The 21,961-nt window shown below is 27.0% G+C and overlaps 1 protein-coding gene and 2 non-coding genes across 3 annotated transcripts; 2 read left to right on the top strand and 1 right to left on the bottom strand.

The window, feature by feature from the left end:
- Positions 1–4,330: 4,330 nt before the first annotated feature.
- Positions 4,331–4,412, top strand: TRNAS-AGA (transfer RNA serine (anticodon AGA)). The gene has a single exon. It is a non-coding gene; the product is annotated as a tRNA-Ser (tRNA).
- Positions 4,413–13,079: 8,667 nt separating this feature from the next.
- Positions 13,080–13,755, bottom strand: LOC135594934 (LYR motif-containing protein At3g19508-like). Its single transcript, XM_065085442.1, has 2 exons — positions 13,473–13,755; positions 13,080–13,401 (listed from the first exon to the last, which is right to left on the bottom strand). The coding sequence occupies exons 1-2, from the start codon at positions 13,659–13,661 to the stop codon at positions 13,348–13,350; spliced, it is 243 nt and encodes an 80-aa protein (XP_064941514.1). The 5' UTR covers positions 13,662–13,755; the 3' UTR covers positions 13,080–13,347.
- Positions 13,756–14,151: 396 nt separating this feature from the next.
- On the top strand, positions 14,152–14,233 carry TRNAS-AGA (transfer RNA serine (anticodon AGA)). The gene has a single exon. It is a non-coding gene; the product is annotated as a tRNA-Ser (tRNA).
- The last annotated feature ends 7,728 nt before the right edge of the window (positions 14,234–21,961 follow it).

Here is a 21,961-nt window from a genome sequence, read left to right as displayed (position 1 = left end):
CAAAGGGTGTCAGCGCAATGGCGTTGTAGTTTTAGGACTATCTATATAGATAGATCGGTATATGAGTAAGCCATCGAGAAAGGTGTCGAGTTTCCTTTAAGGGAAAGGAATTCTGTTGCGGATTGGTCAAAGCATGCATGTTGCGCTCCCAAGCGTTGACTAAGGGGGATGGGGTTTCTTTGCTGCCCAATGAAACAATGAGCTTGGATTACTCGATAACCAAGTAAAAGAAGTGAGAATTGAAATCGGATTACTTAATCCAAGTCGCTAAATAAGTTGACCAAGTGTAGTTGACTTCTGTAGTATATGCTATTTATATGAAACCTCTGCATTTCATTCATTATTTAGGAAAAATCGAGTGGATAAAGTCAACTCTTTTATCGATAGAAAATGCTACGAGTCAAATGGCGTGAAATAGCTTCCCGATTCGATTGGCTATAAATATGGTTGCTTTTAAGATTGAGATCACGCTGAGATTGCCGTTGCTACGAGAAATATATTGACGAACCCCTTTGCTTATGCTTCATGTAGGTGGAGCTACAAGAAATGCATAATTTGACTTTGAAGAGTATATATATATATATATATATATATATATATATATATATATATATATATATATATATATATATATATATATATATATATATATATAATTTTCTATCAAAATATGTTTCTAAACCATTATAATAGAAACATAAGTGGAAACGAAAATTGTGTATCTCCCATTGTTATCAAGAATTTTAGCAATAGTTTCTTTTTGTATTTTGGCACTTCTCGGCTCAAAACTCTCGCTTTGGTTGGTATAGGAAATCCTTTAGATTTGAGAGAGATATTGAGCCTAAAGATCAAAACCCTCGTTTGTTCTCCCATCAAAAACATTTATTATCATAAACTTCATAACGTTCAATAATTAATTCAAATTTGTAACGTTTGGACTATAATAAATTTTTTTAATAATATTAAATATAATATTTAATAATAATAATTTAAAAAATTAAAAATATTTAAATCATAATAAATAAAGAAATTGATGGTAATGAATGATGAACTTAATCAGAACGGTTACATTCTCTCACTTGATATATATGCTTAGCTTAATAATTTAAATTAATCTTTATCGAATAAATATATACATAACCGTTTAATATATACATAGTGTCTTTAGGACAGTCTTGGTTGGAACTCGATTTAATATATACATAACCGTTTTTAGTACTTTAGTCCATAAGAACATAGAAAGATTGGAGTTGCTAAGCATACTCCGCACCATGTCAAATAATGTTCGGTTTCTTTTTCTGCAACACCATTCTAGTATAGAAAATCAAGCATAGTGTATTGGGCAACAATCACATGTTTTTTGAATAAACTTAGCAAAAGAGTTAGGTATTTGTCTATTTTCAGTATATCTACCATAATATTCTCCACCTGATCTCATAATTTTAATTTACTTACCACATTGGTTATTAACTTCAGCTTTAAAGATTTTGAAGGCACTCAATACTTCATTTTTGTTATAAAGCAAATAGATATACATATATCGTGAGTAATCATCTATAAATGATATGAATTTCTGATTATGTGTGCATATGTCCGGATAACATAAATTAGTATAAATGATCACTAATATGTTTGAACTCTTATTAGCACATTTCTTGGACTTGTTGGTCTGCTTTCCTTTAATACAGTCCACATAAGTTTTAAAATTAGTAAAATCAAGAGTATACCCCATCATTAACTAATCTCTTAATTCTCTCTATGGAGATATGTCCTAATCTCCGATGCCATAACATAGAGGAGTCATCATTAATATTACACCTTTTAGTGCAAGCGTGAACATACATTGAACTTTGAGTGTCATCGTTTTGTAAGAAAATACGATAAAGACCATCATACAAAATACCTTTCCTAACACAATCAGATTTATATAATAAACAACATGATGTGTCTTGAAAATTAAAGGAATATCCAACTGATACGAGTCTAGAAACAAAAATTAAGTTTCATAAGAAACTTGGTACATAAAAGATTCTTTCCAATTTTAAAATAAAACAATTACTTAAAGTTAAAATGCATATTCCAATTGTCTCTACATGTGAGCCCATCTTATTACCTGATAAGATGCTTTGCTCTCTTCCTACTAGCTTTCTTAGGTTTTACATACCCTGTAAAGAGTTTGCAATATGGATTATTGATCCAGAGTTAATCCACAATGTGTTAATATTAACATTAACCATATTAGATTTATAACATACAAACGAGGTTGGTTTACCTTTTTTTTTTAAGTCATTGTTAGAATTTCATTTATTCCTTCTTCATGTCCCTTCTTTATATAGAAGAAACACTTTGCTTGTTTCTTGATATCAGCTTGGGGTGATATTATAACTTTTTCCTGTTGATGAGCTTTCTAATTGGCTTGATTTTTGTCAATTTTATTCTTCCCGCGAGTGGTTACCACTAATGCACTCTCACCCAGCTCCATCACTAGCCTCTCTTGTTCTTGAACACACATGGTCATTAATTCATTGATTGATTGTATATCCTTATGTGTATTGTATGAAATCTTAAAAGGTTCATATTGATGTGGAAGAGTGTTCAGAATATAGTGCACTAGGAAGGATTCTGACATATTAACCTAGAGTTTCTTAAGTTAAATCATAATATCTTGCATATGCATTATATACTCACGCACACCCTTTATGTTGGTGAGTTTGAGGGATGAGAATTTCATTATTATGATACTTGCTAATGCCTTTTTCAAAGTGATGAATTACTCATCGGTAACTTGTAACAAGTCTCGGACCTTCTTATACTAATCAACAAAACTACGTATACCAGCAATTATCTTAGTCTTGATAAACATCACGTTGAGCCAATTGGATCGCTCCCATCACTCATATAATGCGACCTCAATTGGAGTGCTGGTATTAGTGACTATAGGTGGTTCGTCTTTCCTAATAGCATAATCAATATACATCGACCTTCAATGGAAAAGAATCCTCTACTTCCATATCTTATAGTTATCACCCATAAGTTCAAGAATGTCACATTGAATATAAAAAAATTAACAGTTCGAGAAACTACATAAAATCAAACATGTTTATGTCAAAATTTGAGGCTTAATAGTTTAAATTGCATATTTTACCAATGTGAAATATGCAAAAACATGAATCTCATAATATAAAAATTGATTGTGGGTTAAATTTTTAATTCAAATAGATTCGGTCTTTTTGAGAAAATTATCAAATTATATTCCAATTTATAATCCTTATGGGTAAATTATGAAAATAATATGATATTTTATCCTGATTAATTATATAAATATAATAAAAAAATTCTATGGGATAATAATTATTATATTAAATATAATCAATCATAATATTTAGTCTAATTACTTATGTGATCCTTACTTTAACTTTATATATAATTTTAATTAATTAATAATGTTGTGACTAATTCATAATTAATTAAGATTATATGAGTCACTAGACATTTTGAACATATAAAATTGGCTCATAAGCATGAATTAATATAACCAAATATTCATATATAATATGAGCATTTTATTGACTAAAAATATTGAAAATATTATATTCTCATGATTTTCAACATGAAATATATCAAGAAGTTAAAATAAAAACTAAAATCAAGCCATATTCATGATATAAAAAAATAAAAACTCTTTCTATTAAAAATTTTAATGGCTCAGATACCAACTATTAAAAATTTTAATACCAAAATATGTTTCTAAACCATTATAAGAGAAACATAAGAAAACTAATGTAGAAACGAAAATTGCATACGTCCGGTCATTGTTGTGAAGAATTTTAGCAATGGTTTCTCTTTATACTTCTTAACCTAGAACTCTCGCTTTAGATGGTATAAAAAATCCTTTAGACTTAATATTGAGCCCAAGGATAAAAACCCTAATTTATATAGACGTTCTCCCGTCGAGAACATTTATTATCACGAGCTTTATAATGTTCAAGAATTAATTTAAATTTATAACGTTTGGACCATAATAAAAAATTTTAATGATATTAAATAAAATATTTAATAATAATAGTTATAATGAAAAATCGAAATATTTAAACCACAATAAATAAAAAAATTAATGATAATGAATGATAAACTTAATGAGAATGGTTACATATTAACCTTATATTTACATAAATAAATACCAAAAATCACGAGGGATACGGTATGCAAATTTGGACATTAGAAATTTGAGATAATACAGACGGTCGAGCTATCGTGACTGGAATAGAAAAAGAGAGGGTTTAAAAAGATAGTTTATATATAGTTAGATAACAGAAAACAATCACGAAATGTGGTCGTGCCGGAGTGGTTATCGGGCATGACTAGAAATCATGTGGGCTTTGCCCGCGCAGGTTCGAATCCTGCCGACCACGTTTTTAACATCATATCGAATTCGATTTTGGAATAATATACGCTGTTTGAAGCCATGACGTGATTTGGTAATAGTAATCCGGTTTTCTTAATTAATATAAATATGAATTAAATGTAAATATAAATTTTTAAAAAAATCAAAAATAAAAATAAGAGAAGAGGATAGATTATATAACTTTGCTCTTACGTCACTAAACTCGAAGGAGAGGAGAAATGATAATGGCGTTGGGAGAGAAGATGAGACAAAGGTGATAACGATCGTATCCCTCCCCATCCTAACATTTATATTTTCCAAGACGTCAATGTTGTTTGCTTGATTAAGAGGTCATTCTCAAGTTTTTTTTAGTTATTCCCCTTGAATCATGATGCATATTAAAGTTTCTTTATGTAGTTATTTGGTTAGATCTTTGGGTTTAATTCGTAGTTCTAAATATTAATGATAATTTTTATAAGTTATTTTAGATCTCGTTATTACCTAGGTTTGATAAAAAAAAACTAAAAATAAAAAATTAAGGTGAAGATTTTTGTCGGATCAAAAGGTTTAAAAGAAATTCCCTTGGATAATTTTAAAGATGTGATAAATAATATAGATTTTATGTCACACTCTCCGAAGAAAAAAAATAAGAATTAATTTTTAACACAAAAGAAGATAAAAGAATAATAAAGTTTATTACTAAATACAAATATTATTTTAAAGATTTGTTGTGCTAAGATAAGAAGAAAAGACTAGTTAATCTTAAAAGATTTTTATGAAGGAGATATATAACCTCCTACATTGTCTAAAGGTATATCATAAAAATTAGATAATACATAAAAATTATATAATACAAACCCGAAAGATAGATATGTTAGTAATATTAAAGATGCCATATTCTCCCAATAATATTTTTATTAATATTAAAGATGCCAAAATTATACAAAAGCAAGATTTAGACTACGATACAGATAGTATTGATTTTTATTGGAGTAGATAATTTTATCAGATTAAATTATTTTATTTTTATGAGAAGCATAAAAGTATTTTTTACCTTCTTATAAAAAAGAAAAATATTTATAAAGTCGATCATTAAAGATTTAGAATAAAATGTTACTAATGCTAATATGAGGATCATTATTATTTATGATCTAGAAGCTATAAAAATTAATGAATATTCTATAATAAAGGAGTTAGATATGTATGCAAATAATTATATTGATAAGATTGATTTAGTGTTTAGAGATTGTCAAGAAAGCTAATAAGATTGATTCCAAACAAATAAGAGTTTTATAATTAATTAAGGTATATAAGACAAATCCAAAAGTTTGATGGTGCGACTTCAAATTCAAAAATTTTAAAGAACATAATGTATAACAATAACATTCAATGCTTTACATAATTTTTTTTCCAATCTTTAATTAGGAAAGGATGTTGGAATATTAAATCAAACTTTGTTATTAGATATAATTTTGGTTTAAGAGTCTTGGTTAAGATTGGAGTTTCTATTATAGCTAAAGTTAAAGTTTTGAGTTTACCCCTCTGTTTATAGAGGGCTCATGTAATGTTTTAAATATATAATTGGGAGGAGAAATGAGGTAAAGCAAAAATAAACTTATAGATTTGGGGTCTAAGAGATTGTAAGTTATCATGAGTTTTTAGCTTTGAAATCTCTCATCTATTCTCATATATTTAAAGATTTGAATATTGAAAAATGAAAACAAATGAAATTTATGATGCCACCCCAAAGAATCACCCTCCGATAAGATTCACAAACAAAACTCTAAAAATTATTAAAAAAACTAACCAAAGAAAAGAATCCCTATCCAACGAACTGTGAACAAGTGAAACCACCAAAGCCTTTAAGCAAACAAATCAAAAAATCTGAACCTAAAAAACATAAATGAAAATGAAAGCAAAAGCAACCAAGAAACCTGCATGCCATGTTCAAAGAACCACATAACCAATTCGATAACCATAAATTAAACCCTAGTATCTGACTAGAAAACCATCAAATGAAATTCCAATAGATATAAGAGTTCAAGGAACAATCAAGAAAAGCTTGAGAATGACCACTTGATGGAGTGAATAAGATCAATGACTGCGAAAACTATAACAGTTAAGATGGGGAGGGATATAAGAGCTCCACATAAATTCAAGGCAGAAACATATTAGTCTTCAAATGCTTGTCCAAATTACCTATCTTGATAAAGTTATCAATTAAGGAAGATGACATTCTCGTTGGATAGTATAGATGAATCATTAGACACAAAGGACACTAACAAATGGAGATGCAACTTTCCTTGCTAAATGACTTTGTAATGTCACTGATCAGTGTATTTTCATTTACGCCAATAACTTATATATCATAATAGATAAATAAAATAAATTTGGGTGCTCTAATAAATCTATCTTTTCATATTTTAATATTATATAAATATTCTTTCATATTTTGTTTTTAATGTTCATTTAGTGCCAATCATGATACTACTACTAGCTAGTTGAATTAAAAGAAAAACCATAATTAAAAATAGATAAAGTACCCCTAATATTCAATCATTACTAAATATTAAAAATATCTTTTCATAAGATATTAGTATCAATTTAAGTTTCATCATCACTACGTGTGTGTGTGAGCGCGTGCACTCTATAATGATAGAGATAATGATAGATATAAATATAAACAAAATTATTGAATAAATCATATTTATGGTCCAGTATGTTAAAAGTTGCAATTAAAGGGATAAATATCAAAACTGATATCTACACTGATTTTTATCTCTCTTTCTTTTTCCTCTTGTGAGACATTGATAAGAGAAAAAATAATAATTATAACATAATGGACATTAAAAAAAAAAGATAGCTATTAATGAAAAGAAACGAAAGGACTCAAATCAATAATTTTCTGCTGGATAGTTTTATCTGCTGCAAATCAATAGATCATTCACATTCTCTTTTTCTTTCTTTCTTTTTTTTTCATGGAAAGTCTAGGATTGAACTTGAACCTCATGTCTTAATTTTCTCATACTAAACATGTGAGTATGAGGTTCAGAGTTCGATCCCAAAGCTTCCATAAAAAAAACATATATATATACATATCTCTGAAGCCCTATCTATCTTGTCATACTCATACATGGAGAGAGAAAAAAAGAAATTATTGTACCATCGGGGTAGGATAGAAGTTGGCCTTATATTTATAGAGTAATTAGATACATTTGCTTGCATACATACGTAAGAGAGTGTATTTTTATTGGATATCTAAACATACAAATTACGGTAGAAAATTTTCTATGATAATCATGACATATGTTCTTTCCAAATAAAAATTTAGGATTCACCAAAAGAGATCTTTAGATCCATTGCACAAAAAAATAATTTTAAAAGATATACTATTTAGATTACGATTCACAAAACCAAAGTTACTATAGATGGATCCGACTATTTCTCTATAATGTCATATATATGATATTGCCTTCAATATAGGACATATTGGGGTGCTATATATTTCATAAGAATTATAAAAAATAATAATTGAATTTGACAACAAAGATAATTATACTTCTACTCTTGGATGTGCATCACTTGGGTTTTTTTAAGTCTTTTGCCTTGACATGGGTAATTTTTTCCTTCAAGTTCTCAATTAAAAAAAATAACTTATAAAAAATAATAATCAAGTTGAACATATTGGTTAATTTAAAGTTATACGAGAGTGTTTGAATAATCTATGTAAATGTAACACATGGTTGTACACATAAAATATAAGTAATTTATAATTTATCAATTAGATATTTGGTTGTAAATAAATTCTCAATGTGAAGAAAGTAAATATTATTAATGAGAATTAGTTTTAGTGTTGTGCAAGCATTAAACATGCCAATATATCATTTAACCATCAATTGCATATATGGTTCAAATATATTCTCAATGTCATTAATACTACTAAGTTGTTTTATTGCATCAAATACTACTAATAAATTATTTTATTCATTATAGCTAATTTCTACTATAGTAAACACTTGTATACATTATATGTCCCTTAGTGCCTTTTGTTAGGAGGTCTATTGTTAGCTAATACGTGATCGTTACGTGGGTTCCAATTCACCCTATATATGTTTGTCTATATAAATTTTCTTCTTATTTATTATGATAAGAAAGATAATCATAAACTTTTTTCTCATCCTATAAGGAAGTTAATCTCAAGCTTCATTCTTATCTTTTAAGATGAAAAAAAATATTATAAATAGTGGGGAGGATTCTCTTTTGGAACGACTGAAATCCATATTTGAGGACTTCGGTTTACTAACCTGAGCATTAAAAGGATCGAGTCGAAAAACCTCCAATGATCTTTGTCTTCGTGTAAGTAACACTTTGGGAGTATAATATTTTTACATCGAAAACACCATGAAAAATTCTGCTTAGATGGATCTGGATCACATCAAGTTAATCAAAACATCAATAATATTTTCCTCTAACATCTTTTATACACAATTTATGATATATAATAAACAAAAAATTTCAGATTGAATATACTCAAGTTGATGCTAAAAATCTAAGATATGAGAGTGAAGAAAGATGGCTTTAGTATTGGTTTTCCACATGAGGAGTCTCCTAAGTGAGACTGATAAATTAGGTTATAATAATATTCACTAAATATTTTGAGTATAGAAAAACTAACAAATGATTGCTTGTGTCCAAATTTAAATTTAATATGCAATATATATTAAATTTATATTTATATTAAATTATATATATATATATATATATATATATATATATATATATATATATATATATATATATATAGTGCTAATTAGAAAAGTTAATAGCAAATATGAGTTGTAGTGTTTGTGAGTGAAAAGTCATTTTAAGTAACTCTTAAACCAATGGTCTGCATTATTGGGGAGGGAGAGTCTTCTCTTGCATTATGAGATGATGAGAATATATGAAGTGACATTTTTAAATCTACTGTAACATTCTTTTATTTATTTATTTATTTATTTATTTTGAAGTTCTAAATTTTAGATAATGTCCTTTCAAAGATTGAAAAACACATTTATATTATTATGAAATATCAAAATTTATATCTTTACATGTCATTGTCATTAATATGTATTGAAAAAAAAAACTTTGGCTATCCACTTCATCTATATTAATTTATTCCAATTAAATAAGTATATAAGGCATCACTTAAAGAAGATTATAGTGAATGTAAGGTATTATTATAAATTAGAGTTTCAAGTGACATTTAATTTGTGGTACCCAAGGAGATCAGCTATCAAATATGCATAAGTTTTTATGTTTTAAAGGAACGCATGTATAGAATTTAAATCTAGAGAGCTTCTATGATTTTTTTTTCTTTAAATTATTCTCTTATGTATGGGGATTTATGGTAAGATCATCATAGATCTAAAAAGTAACTGAGAAGATAAAAGAAGGGAGGATAACAAAAACTCCAACACAAAGACACTAAACTATAAAAATTATGATACAAAGATATTATATATATATATATAATATTTTTATTAAAACTATTAAAGTTATACTTATAATATTTTTTATATCATAATTTTCATATATTAGTGAATTTGTGTTGGTGTTTTTTATCCTATCTCCTATATTCTCTTCCGTATTTATTAATCAAGAATATAACAATTTTTTAAGTTTCCATACTCAAGAGAACAATCTCAAGAAAAAGGATTACAACTTCAATCCTATAAAGTCTATTAATTGAGTGTTTTACTTGCTGCAAACTAATGAAACCTTCCTTGTTCTCTTCTTTTTTTTTTTTTTTTGTAATTGAGAGAACTATAATTGGACTTGAGCCTCATATCTTCCTTTGTTTATCATACCAATTATGTGAGCATGAACGTTAAATTTTGATCTCGAACCTCATATCAAAAAATAATATATATCCTCAATCACACTTAAGAGAGAGAGAGAGAAATTTTTGCACTATAAGATGTAGGGCATAAGTCACCATTGTATTTATAGTCATTATATGCATTTGCATGTTGTGCATGCATAGTGGAGACAGTATCTTTTGTGAGATATCTAAAATAATAAATTTTAGTAGAAAATTTTTAATATTATTTATAAAATAAATTACCTACCAAATAATTACCTAAGAGAGATATTTAGTTCCATTACACACTTTAAATCAAAAATTAATTTTAAAGATATACTATTTAGGTTAGGATCAACAAAGACGCAAACCTCATGACTTAAAATATCTAAATATAAATTATTATAGATAATACATTTATTCCTGTGTCGTAATTAATGTATCACTTTAATAAATTGATTCGATGATAAAGATAATATTGCTTTTTTTTTTTTTTTACTTGTGTCATGACATAGGTAAATATACAGTGAACAAGTTTCCAATTCCTAAAAGATTGTTATAACAAATAATATATTTTTTATAATTAAGTTTGCTAGCGAAAAATATCGTTAAAGTCTTGACCAGCCTAATATGGTCCGGATTTATATATGTAAGATTATCCGAAGTAGATCTGAGGTGACTTCAAAGTGGGTTCGAGGTAGGTTCAAGATAGATGTATTGTTCCCTCGAGTTGTCATCTATACAAAGATCAAGGTCAGGGGAGTTTTTCCGACCTGATCACTCTAACACTAGAGTTACTAATCCGAGATTCCTAAATATAGTCTCGAGTAGTTCGAGAAAAGAAAGAATCATTCCTTTATTTTCTTGTTCATAATGTGTTTTTATAAGAGGAAAGAACATTTTCATTGTCATAAAGTAAGAGAATGAGGTTTATGTTTGTAATAAAAGGAGAGAAGAAAATTTATAATTATCTTCCTTCCGAATACGACGTTTATGTTTCTATGCATTGAATCTTTATATATGATAAATGATGATTTAGATGACATGTGACACCCATGTGTTTCACGATAGATTCTCTCTCAAAGTTGAACACATATTAATATAAAATTAAATGAGTGTTAATATAAAACTATAATGTCTAAAATTTATAATTATTTAAATATACATTTATATTTGATTGTAAACAAAATTTTTTTTATGAATGTTTAAAATAAAACGAGGGCATTGAGTCGATATTGAATGATATGTTTATCTCTACTGTAGAATTCTTTTAATTAATTTTTTTGGTTTAAATAAACATCCTTGTAAAGTTTAGAAATCACATATTCTTATATGTGTATCCCCTACATGTCACTGTAGTTTATATTCACTGATAATAACGCTGATCAACCAAATCTAATCATCATTAATATTATATAATTTATTTGACTCAACTATGTATGTAAAATATGAAATATATATATGATATCAGTACTTTTTTAGGATCATAAATCGTGTGTGTTATTCTTATAATTTATATCGACTACCTCATATGTGTAATTTAGACGGACTAAACTAAGAATGAATTATATATATATATATATATATATATATATATATATATATATATATATATATATATATATATATATATATATTTGTGACAAAAAATCGAGGTTTAAGTCATAAAAAATATTTTTTTAATATTTAAAGATAAATTATATGTATTGATCCTTTTCAAACCTCACATTATCCAGAGTCTAATGCATTGAGTATATCTTTTTTTTTTTACATGAACTAGTGTTGCATATTGATGAGCTTTGATATACTTATATATTGTATTAAGCCAATAAGGAAACTTATTTTATTTTATTTTTTTATTTCTCATTGACTATTTCGAGAATATATTATACTTAATCAATATATGTCAAAACCATGGACAAATCAGCCAACAGAAATAATTTTTGGAAAGAGTAAATTATTAAAATGATTAACAATTAGAAAAACATTCCTATGATGGTTGTTATCACAATCTATTTTTTAATTACTCTTGATAATTTTTATAAAACATTAATATATCATGTATATATATATACATATGTATATATATACATATACATATATACATACATATGTATATACATACATATACATATATACATACATATGTATATACATACATATACATATATACATATATACATATACATATATACATACATATACATATATACATATATACACATACACATACACATACACATATATCTATGTGTGTGTGTGTACACTTTTCTCATAGTAAAGAAGGAATTCTATCGTAACACCAATACTTGTCAAACATATTTTAATCTAAACATATTTTATACATATATAGATTATATGGTTCTACTAGTAATAACTTGAATTTAAACATCCCTAGATTTTCAATAGAAAATACTAAATAAAGACAAGATAATAAAAAAATTTCACAAATTTGGAAGTCTAAATATCCGTTATATATATAAATCTAAACATATTTTATCGTAACACCAATAACAATCCACCTTTTAATCTAAATAAATTAGATATGACATATTTACTTTGTATATTGATTGAGCATAATAACATAGGAATGTGTTTGATGCATGAAAAAAAATGGAAGTATTACCTCAATAAAGTAATTTACTCCAGAAAAATCAACTATCTAAATAATACTTTTATGTTAGTAATTCCTTGTTCATCATGGATGTCATTAGAGTATCAACTTTATGACCTCATAATGCTTTGTTAATTTGAAAATTATTATTTTTAGCCAATATAATGAAATGCGAAGATTCATAGTCCAACTTGGAAATTAGAGCCCCAAGCATTGTAGCTCAGGAGAGAACAAGTTCCTCGGTCTCAAAACATGCCACTAGCTTGAAAACATCACACATTATTATCTCTATATGAAAAATACAAGATATGAATGAAAAGTTTTATGCTACAAAAGCCTTGATGGTGACAAGTTTCTCTTCTTGAACAGCTACTAAAATACTACGATTGCCATGCACATGTTTGCACCAATTAAAAGCATCAAAAGTAATTAAGTCGTTCAGTAACATTACCCTCTTGGGAATAACAGCAAACATTTGGGGAGCAACTGTCTGTCTCTTTGCCTGCCTCAGCCGCAGCAAATCTCCTTCAGCTTGTCAGCGACCGACTGATCCACGGAGTACTGAAACAAGAAGCGAAAAGGTTAGGCGAGGAAGAAAAGAGGAACCGAAGTGAGATGAGAGGAAAGAGGACCTTGTTGAGGACCCAGGTGGTGTGGGTGTAGGCTCGCTGCAGGAGCTCGTCGAGCGAGGCGGAGTCGTCCAGCTCGCGGTAGTTGACGAAGTTCTCCCGCGCGTACTTGGCGTAGTACGGCCTGGTCTCCCGCGGGAGCCGCCGCACAAGCCTCAGCACCTCCATGTACGCCCTCAGCGCCCGCTCCATCGCCCGCCGATTGCAGCGGTAATGTGATGCTCTCTACTCCACGGCAACCAACCCAACACGTAGATGAGACGTGTCAGTGGCCGGATTTGGGGCCAAAAGGCCCACATTGAGGAAAGGTAAAGATAAGACAAATAAAAGGTAAGAATGCAATTTTATTTACCAATTAAGTAATTACTCCTATATTTCTGACACGTGTCAGACCTACAAACCCATGTCGCGTTGTCATCACTGACGTGTCGTGAATAGTACATTCAGACTGCTCATCTATTTTTTGACACGTGTCATAGCTATATGATACCATGGTCCGTTGCCGTCACTCTCGTGGCGTGAATAGTACATTCAAACTCCTCATTTATTTGTATCAGTGGGATTACCGCTACAATATATAATGCATATGCGTGCTTCTTGATCTTGCATCATCCGCTAGCATCAATAACTTGTGGAGCCAACATATTGATATATTATTAAGTAACAGGAAAACACCGGACGTGTGGTCGTGCCGGAATGGTTATCGGGCATGACTAGAAATCATGTGGGCTTTGCCCGCGCAGGTTTGAATCCTGCCGACCACGTTTTCAACATGTATCATATCACACTCGAGTTTGGAATAATACGTGTCTGTTTGAAGCCATGACGTGATTTGGTATTAGTAAGCATGATTATTGAATCCAGTTTTTCTTACTTGATATTATATTGTATAATTTCTAAAAATTATCTAGAAAACTACTAAGTATTTGTTATTACCGAGTAAATTATATTTTTTAGACCACATTATAATATTTTTATTTTTTATTATCAAGACCATGAGTTTTCTTAATAAATATAAATATAAAAATAAAATTTTGAAAAACAAAAAAAGGGCGAAGAGGATAGAATGTATATATACCTTGCCCTTGCGCAACTCATATACCTCCTGTCCTCATCGATCGGAAAGGAGATAAGAGAAAGGCGACAACGATCGTGATTGCAATGAATTCAAATCTCATATTCCGTCATAATTTATATGTTTTCTAAAGCGTCAATGTTGTTTGTTTGATTAAGAGGTCGTCCTAAGTTTTTTTTAGTTATTCCCCTTGGATCATGATACATATTAGAGCTTTTTTTGGATAGTTATTTGGTTAGATCCTTGGGTTTAATTCTCAGTTCTTGAATTGGATTTTGGTTCTTGGAGGTGTGATGCAGGTCTTTGGATTACTTTTGCTTTTGTTTGTGTTTAGGTTTCATGGGTTTGGATATTTTGATTTATTTGCTTGAAGACTTTCTTGATTTTTCCTTGTGCATTGATTCTTTTCTTTGCGTGGTTGTTTGGTACTTTTGGGATTCAGTTCATAAATCTCACCCGAGTATGATTCTTGGAGGTGAGGTGGCATCACAGGTTTCTTAATTGCTTTTATTTTTGTTTTATAGAGTTCGGATTTTTGGATCTGTTTGGTTGAATGCTTTGGTTGTGTTCTTTGTGCTAAGATTTCATGCACTTTTAGTTTGTGAATCTCAAATGGGACCGTAGTAGTTATGATTCTTGGAAACTGAGATTATCGATTGTTAATCACCTTCAAAATAAAATATTAAAAAATATTAATGATAATTTTGATTAAAAAAATACTAAAAATAATAAAATTAAGATGAAGACTTTTGTGAGATCAAAAGGTTTAAAAGAAATTTCCTAAGATGATTTTAAAGATGTGATAAATGATAGAGATTTTATGTCACTCTCCCAAGAAAAAAAAGAAGAATTAATTTTTGACTTAGAAGAAGATAAAATAAAATAAAATTTATTACTAATTGAAAGTATTATTTTAAGGATTTCTTTCTCGAGCTAAGATAAGAAGAAAAGACAAATTAATCTTAGAAGATATTTCAGAAGGAGATATTTATCCTCCTACATTAACTAAAGGTATCTCATACAAATTACATAACACAAGTAACCATATAAAGAAGATACATCATCTATGACATATTCTCTCAATAATATTCTGAATAATATTGACAATGTCAAAATTATACAAAAGTAAGATTTAGATTGATGTTTATTGGAGTAGATAATTTTGTTAGATTAAATTATTTTATTTTTATGAGAAGCATAAAAGTATTTTTACCTTCTTATAAAAAAAAGATTTATAAAACCGATCATTAAAATTTAGAAGAAAATGTTACTAATGCTAATATGAGGATCATTATTATTTATGATCTAGAAGCTATAAAGATTAATGAATATTCTATAATAAAGGAGTTAGATATCTATGTAAATAATTATGTTGATAGGACTGATTTAGTGTTTAGAGATTTTTCAAGAAAGCTGATAAGATTGTTTCGAAACAAATAATAGTTTTATAATTAATTAAGGTATATAAGACAAATCGAAAAGTCATCGTGGATTATGACTTCAAATTCTAAAATTTTAACATTGAAGGCTTTCCATAAATTTTTTTTTCCAAGCTTTAATTTAGGGAAGGGTGTTAAAATATTAAATCAAACTTTATTATTAGATATGATTTTGCTTTAAGAGTCTTGGTTAAGATAAGAGTTTCTATTATAGTTAAAGTTAAAGTCTTGAGTTTACTGCTCTATTTATAGGGCTAATGTAATGTTTTAAATAAATAATTGGGAGGAGAAATAAGATAAAGCGAAAAGAGGTTTATAGATTTGGGGTCTAAGAGATTGTAAGTTATAATGATTAATATGAGTTTTTAGCTTTGAAATCTCTCAGCTATTCTTATATATCTAAAGATCTGAATTTAAAAAATAAAAGAAAATGAAAAAATCACACTACTATAAGATACACAAATAAAACCCTAAAGTTATCAAAAAACCCTAACAAAAAAAAAACCCCTACCCAAAAAAAAAAACGAAACCACCAAAACCTTCGAACCTAAAAAGCATAAATGAAAATGAAAGCAAAAGCATATGTCATCTTTAAAAAACCACACAACTAATTCGATAATCATAAATTAAACCATAGTATCTAACTAGATAACTATCAAAAGAAATTTCAAAAGATATAAGAGTTCAAGGGAACAATCAAGAAAAGCTTGGAAATGATTTCTTGATGGAGTGGATGAGATTAATGACTATGAAAAATATAACAATTAAGATGAGGAGGGATATAAGAGCTCCACAGGAATTTGAGGCACAAACATATTAGTCTTCGAGTGCTTGTCCAGATTACCTATCTTAATAGAGATATCAATTAAGGAAGATGACATTCTCATTGGATAATATAGATGGACCTCACGATCATTAGGAACAAAGGAGAGATTCTAACTCTCCTTGCTAAACGACTTTGCAATGTCACTTATCAATGTATTCTCATTTATGTCAATAACTTATATATCATAATAGATAAATAAAATAAATTTGGGTGCTCTAATAAATCTATATTTTCAAAATTTTAAAATGAATATTTTTTTCTTGAGATTTTAATATTACATAAATATTCTTTCGTATTCTCCTTTTAATATTCATTTGGTGCCACTCATGATACTACTATTAGCTAGTTAAATAAAAAAATATCACAATTAAAAATGGATAAAATACCCCGAATATTTCTTTTAATGTTTACCTGATGCGATACGACTATTAGCTAGTTGAATTAAAAGAAACACCATAATTAAAAATAGATAAAATATCTTGAATATTCAATTATTACTAAATATTAAAAATATCTTTACATAAGATATTAGTATCAATTTGAGTGTGTAAACTATTAGCTAGTTGAATTAAAAGAAACACCGTAATTAAAAATGGATAAAGTACCCCAAATATTCAATCATTACTAAATATTAAAAATATCTTCAATCATTACTAAATATTAAAAACATTTTTACATAAGATATTAGTATCAATTTGAGTTTCATCATCACTATACAAATTTTATAAGATATTAGTATCAATTTGAGTGTGTAAAGATATTAGTATCAATTTGAGTTTCATCATCACTATACAAATTTTATGTATGTGTGTGACAAAATTATTGTCTACACTCAAATTATCTTTCATGAGATATATGCAAGTGCGAAAGATAAAAAATATTATTTATAACATATAATATACTAGACTAAATGCTAAACATGGTTATACAACTATGACATATATATATATTATAATTGATCAAATATAAATCACTGTAAAAGAATCTTGATGTAAATGTTGCAAATAAATCATATTTATATGGATAAATCATATTTATGGTCCAGTATGTTAAAAGTTACAATTAAAGGGATAAACATCAAAATTGATATCCACACTGATTTTTATCTCTCTTTTTTTTTTCCTCTTGTGAGACATTCATTGATTAGAGAAAAAATAGTAATTATAACATAGTAGACATTAAAAAGAAAAATATAGCTGTTAATGAAAAGAAACTAGAGAACTCACAAGCCTTGATGGATAGTTTTATTTGTTGCAAATCAATAGATCATTCATGTTCTTTCTTTCTTTCTTTCCTTTTTTTTATAGAAAGTCTCGGATTGAACTTGAACCTCCTGTCTTAATTTTCTCGTATTAAATATGTGAGTATGAGGTTCAGATTTCGATCCCAAAGCTTCCATAAAAAAATATATACATATCTTTAAAACCCTATCTATCTTGTCATACTTATACATGGAGAGAGAAAAAGAGAAATTATTGTACTATCGGGGTAGGATAGAAGTTGGACTTATATTTATAGAGTAATTAGATGCATTTGCATGCATACATGGATAAGAGAGTGTATTTTTATTGGATATCTAAAAATACAAATTACGGTAAAAAATTTTCTATGATATTCATGACATAATTTCCTTCCAAATAAAAATTTAGGATTCATCAAAAGAGATCTTTAGATCCATTGTACAAAAAAATAATTTTAAAAGATATTCTATTTAGATTATGATTCACAAAACTTGGATCCGACTATTTCTCTATAATGTCATATATATGATATTGCCTTCGATATGGGACCTATTGGGGTGCTATATATTTCATAAGAATTATAAAAAATAATAAGTGAATTCGACAACAAAGATAATTATACTTCTACTCTTGGATGTGCATCACTTGGGTCTTTTTAAGTCTTTTGCATGTAATTTTTTCTTCAAGTTCTCAATTTAAAGAAAAATGTTATAACAAATAATAATCAAGTTGAACATATTGGTTAATCTAAAGTTATATGAGAGTGTTTGATTAAACTATGTAAACATAACACATGGTTGTACAAATAAAGTATAAGTAATTTATAATTTATCAATTAGATATTTGGTTGTAAATAAATTCTCAATCCGAAAGTTGAAAGTAAATATTATTAATAAGAATTAGGGTTTAGTGTTGTGCAAACTTTAAACATGCCAATATATCATTTAACCATCAATTGAATCTCTGGTTCAAATATATTCTCAATGTCATTAATACTACTAAGTTTTATTGCACCAAACACATTATCTCAATATTTATTCATTATAGCTAATTTCTATTATAGTAAATACTCGAGTACATTATATGTCTAATACGTGATCGTTACGTGGGATCCAAGTCACCCTATATATGTTTGTCTATACAAATTTTCTTCTTATTTATTATGATAAGAAAGACAATCACAAACTTCTTTCTCATCCAGAAAGTTAATCCAAATCTTTATTCATATCTTTTAAGGTGGAAAAATATATTATGAATAGTGGGGAAGATTCTCTTTTGGAATAACTCGAACCCATATTTGGGGACTTCGATTTACTAACCTGAGCATTAAAGGGATCGAGTCGAAAAACCTCTATTGATCTTGGTCTTCGTATAAGTTACACTTTGGGAGCATAATATTTTCACATCGAAAACACCTTGGACAATTCTGCTTATACGGATCTGAATCACATCAGACTAATCAAGACATCAACGGTATTTTCCTCTAATATCTTTTATACCCGATTTATGATATGTAATAAACAAAAATTTTTAAATTGAATATACTCAAGTGATGCTAAAAATCTAAGACACGAGAGTGAAGAACGATGGCATTCATATTGGTTTTCCATAAGAGGATCTCCCAAGTGAGACTGATAAATTAGCTTATAATAATATTCACTAAATATTTTGAGTAAAGAAAAACTAACAAATAATTGCTTATGTCAAAATTTAAATTTAATATGCAATGACACACTATATATATATATATATATATATATATATATATATATATATATATATATATATATATATATATATATATATATATATATATATATATATATATATATATGTATATATATATATATATGTATGTATATATATATATATATATATATATATATATATATATATATATATATATATATATATATATACATATATATATATATATACATATATATATATATACATATATATATATATACATATATATATATATACATATATATATATATACATATATATATATATACATATATATATATATACATATATATATATATACATACATATATATATATATATATATACATATATATATATATACATATATATATATATATACATATATATATATACATATATATATATATATATACATATATATATATACATATACATATATATATATATATACATATATATATATATATATATATATACATATATATATATATACATATATATATATATACATATATATATATATACACATATATATATATATATACACATATATATATATATATATATATATATATATATATATATATATATATATATATATATATATATATATATATATATATATATATATATATATATATATAGTCTTTGTGAGTGCAGTGTCATCTTAAGGAACTCTTAAACCCATGGTTTGCATTGTTGGGGAGGGAGTCTTCTCGATGAGAATATATGAAGTTACATGTTTAAATCTAGTGTAACATTATTTTATTTATTTATTTATTTTGAAGTTCTAAATTTTAGATAATGTCCTTTCAAAGTTTGAAAAATATATTTATATTATTATGAAATATCAAAATTTATATCTTTACATGTCATTGTCATTAATATGCATTGAAAAAAAAAAACTTTGGCTAACCATTTCATCTATATTAATTTATTCCAGTTAAATAAGTATATAAGGCATCACTTAATGAAGATTATAGTGAATGTAAGGTATTATTATAAATTAGAGTTTCAAAAGATATTTAATTTATGGTACCCCAAGGTGATCAGCTATCAAATATGCATTAGTTTTTAGGTTTTAAAGGAACGCATGTATAGACTTTAAATCTAGAGAGCTTGTTTCTATGATTTATTTTCTTTAAATTATTCTCTTATGTATGGGGATTTGTGGTAAGATCATCAAATTCTAGATCTAAAAAGCAAAAGAGAAGATAAACGAAGGGAGGATAACAAAAACTTCGACACAGACACTAAACTATGAAAATTATGATACAAAGATATTATATATATATATTTAATATTTTTATTAAAACTATTAAATTTATACCTATAATATTTTTTATATCATAATTTTCATAGATTAGTGAATTTGTGTTGGTGTTTTTTTATCCTATCTCCTATATATTATTCCACATTTTCTAATCAAGAATATAACCATCTTTAAGTTTCCAAACTCAAGAGAACAATCTCAAGAAAAAGGATTACAACTTCAATTCCTTAAAGTCTATATTAACTTAGTGTTTTACTTGCTGCAAACTAATGAAACTTTCCTTTTTCTCATTTTTATTTTTTTTTTGTGTAATTGAGAGAACTACAATTATGTGAGCATGAGAGTTGGAGTTTGATCCTGGACCTTATATATATCCGTAACCACACTCATACATGAAGAGAGAGAGAGAGATGAATTTTTGTTGTATAAAATATATGGCATAAGTCACCTTTGTATTTAATAGTCATTATGTCAATTTGCATATTGTGCATACATAGTGGACTGTATCTTTTGTAAGATATCTAAAAGTATAAATTATATATATAATTTTTAATTTTATTTATAAAATAAATTATCTTTCAAATAATCACCTAAAAGATATATGTAGTTATATTGCACACTTTAAATCAGAAATAAATTTTAAAGATACAATATTTAGGTTAGGATGAACGATTGAAGACACAAACCTAATGACATAAAATATCTAAATATAAATTATTAACGATGGATACATCTATTCCTGTGTCGTAATTAATATATCACTTTGATAAGCTGATTCAACGACAAAGATAAAGATTGTTATAACAAATAATACATTATTTATATTCTAGTTTGCTAGCGAAAAATATAATTAAAATCTTGATTAACCTAATATGGTATGGATTTGTATATGCAGGATTATCCAAAG

The sequence above is a fragment of the Musa acuminata genome, chromosome BXJ1-10, assembly GCF_036884655.1.
Source record: "Musa acuminata AAA Group cultivar baxijiao chromosome BXJ1-10, Cavendish_Baxijiao_AAA, whole genome shotgun sequence".
NCBI classification, from domain to species: domain Eukaryota; kingdom Viridiplantae; phylum Streptophyta; class Magnoliopsida; order Zingiberales; family Musaceae; genus Musa; species Musa acuminata.
The sequence above is the reverse complement of the archived record's forward strand: the minus strand, read 5'-3'. Positions and strand labels throughout refer to the sequence as shown.

Coding starts and splice junctions, on each gene's coding strand:
- LOC135594934 (XM_065085442.1), bottom strand. CDS start 13,661: ATGGAGCGGGCGCTGAGGGCGTACATGGAGGTGCTGAGGCTTGTGCGG. Junction 13,402..13,472: donor CCACCTGGGTCCTCAACAAG/GTCCTCTTTCCT, acceptor TTCTTGTTTCAG/TACTCCGTGGATCAGTCGGT.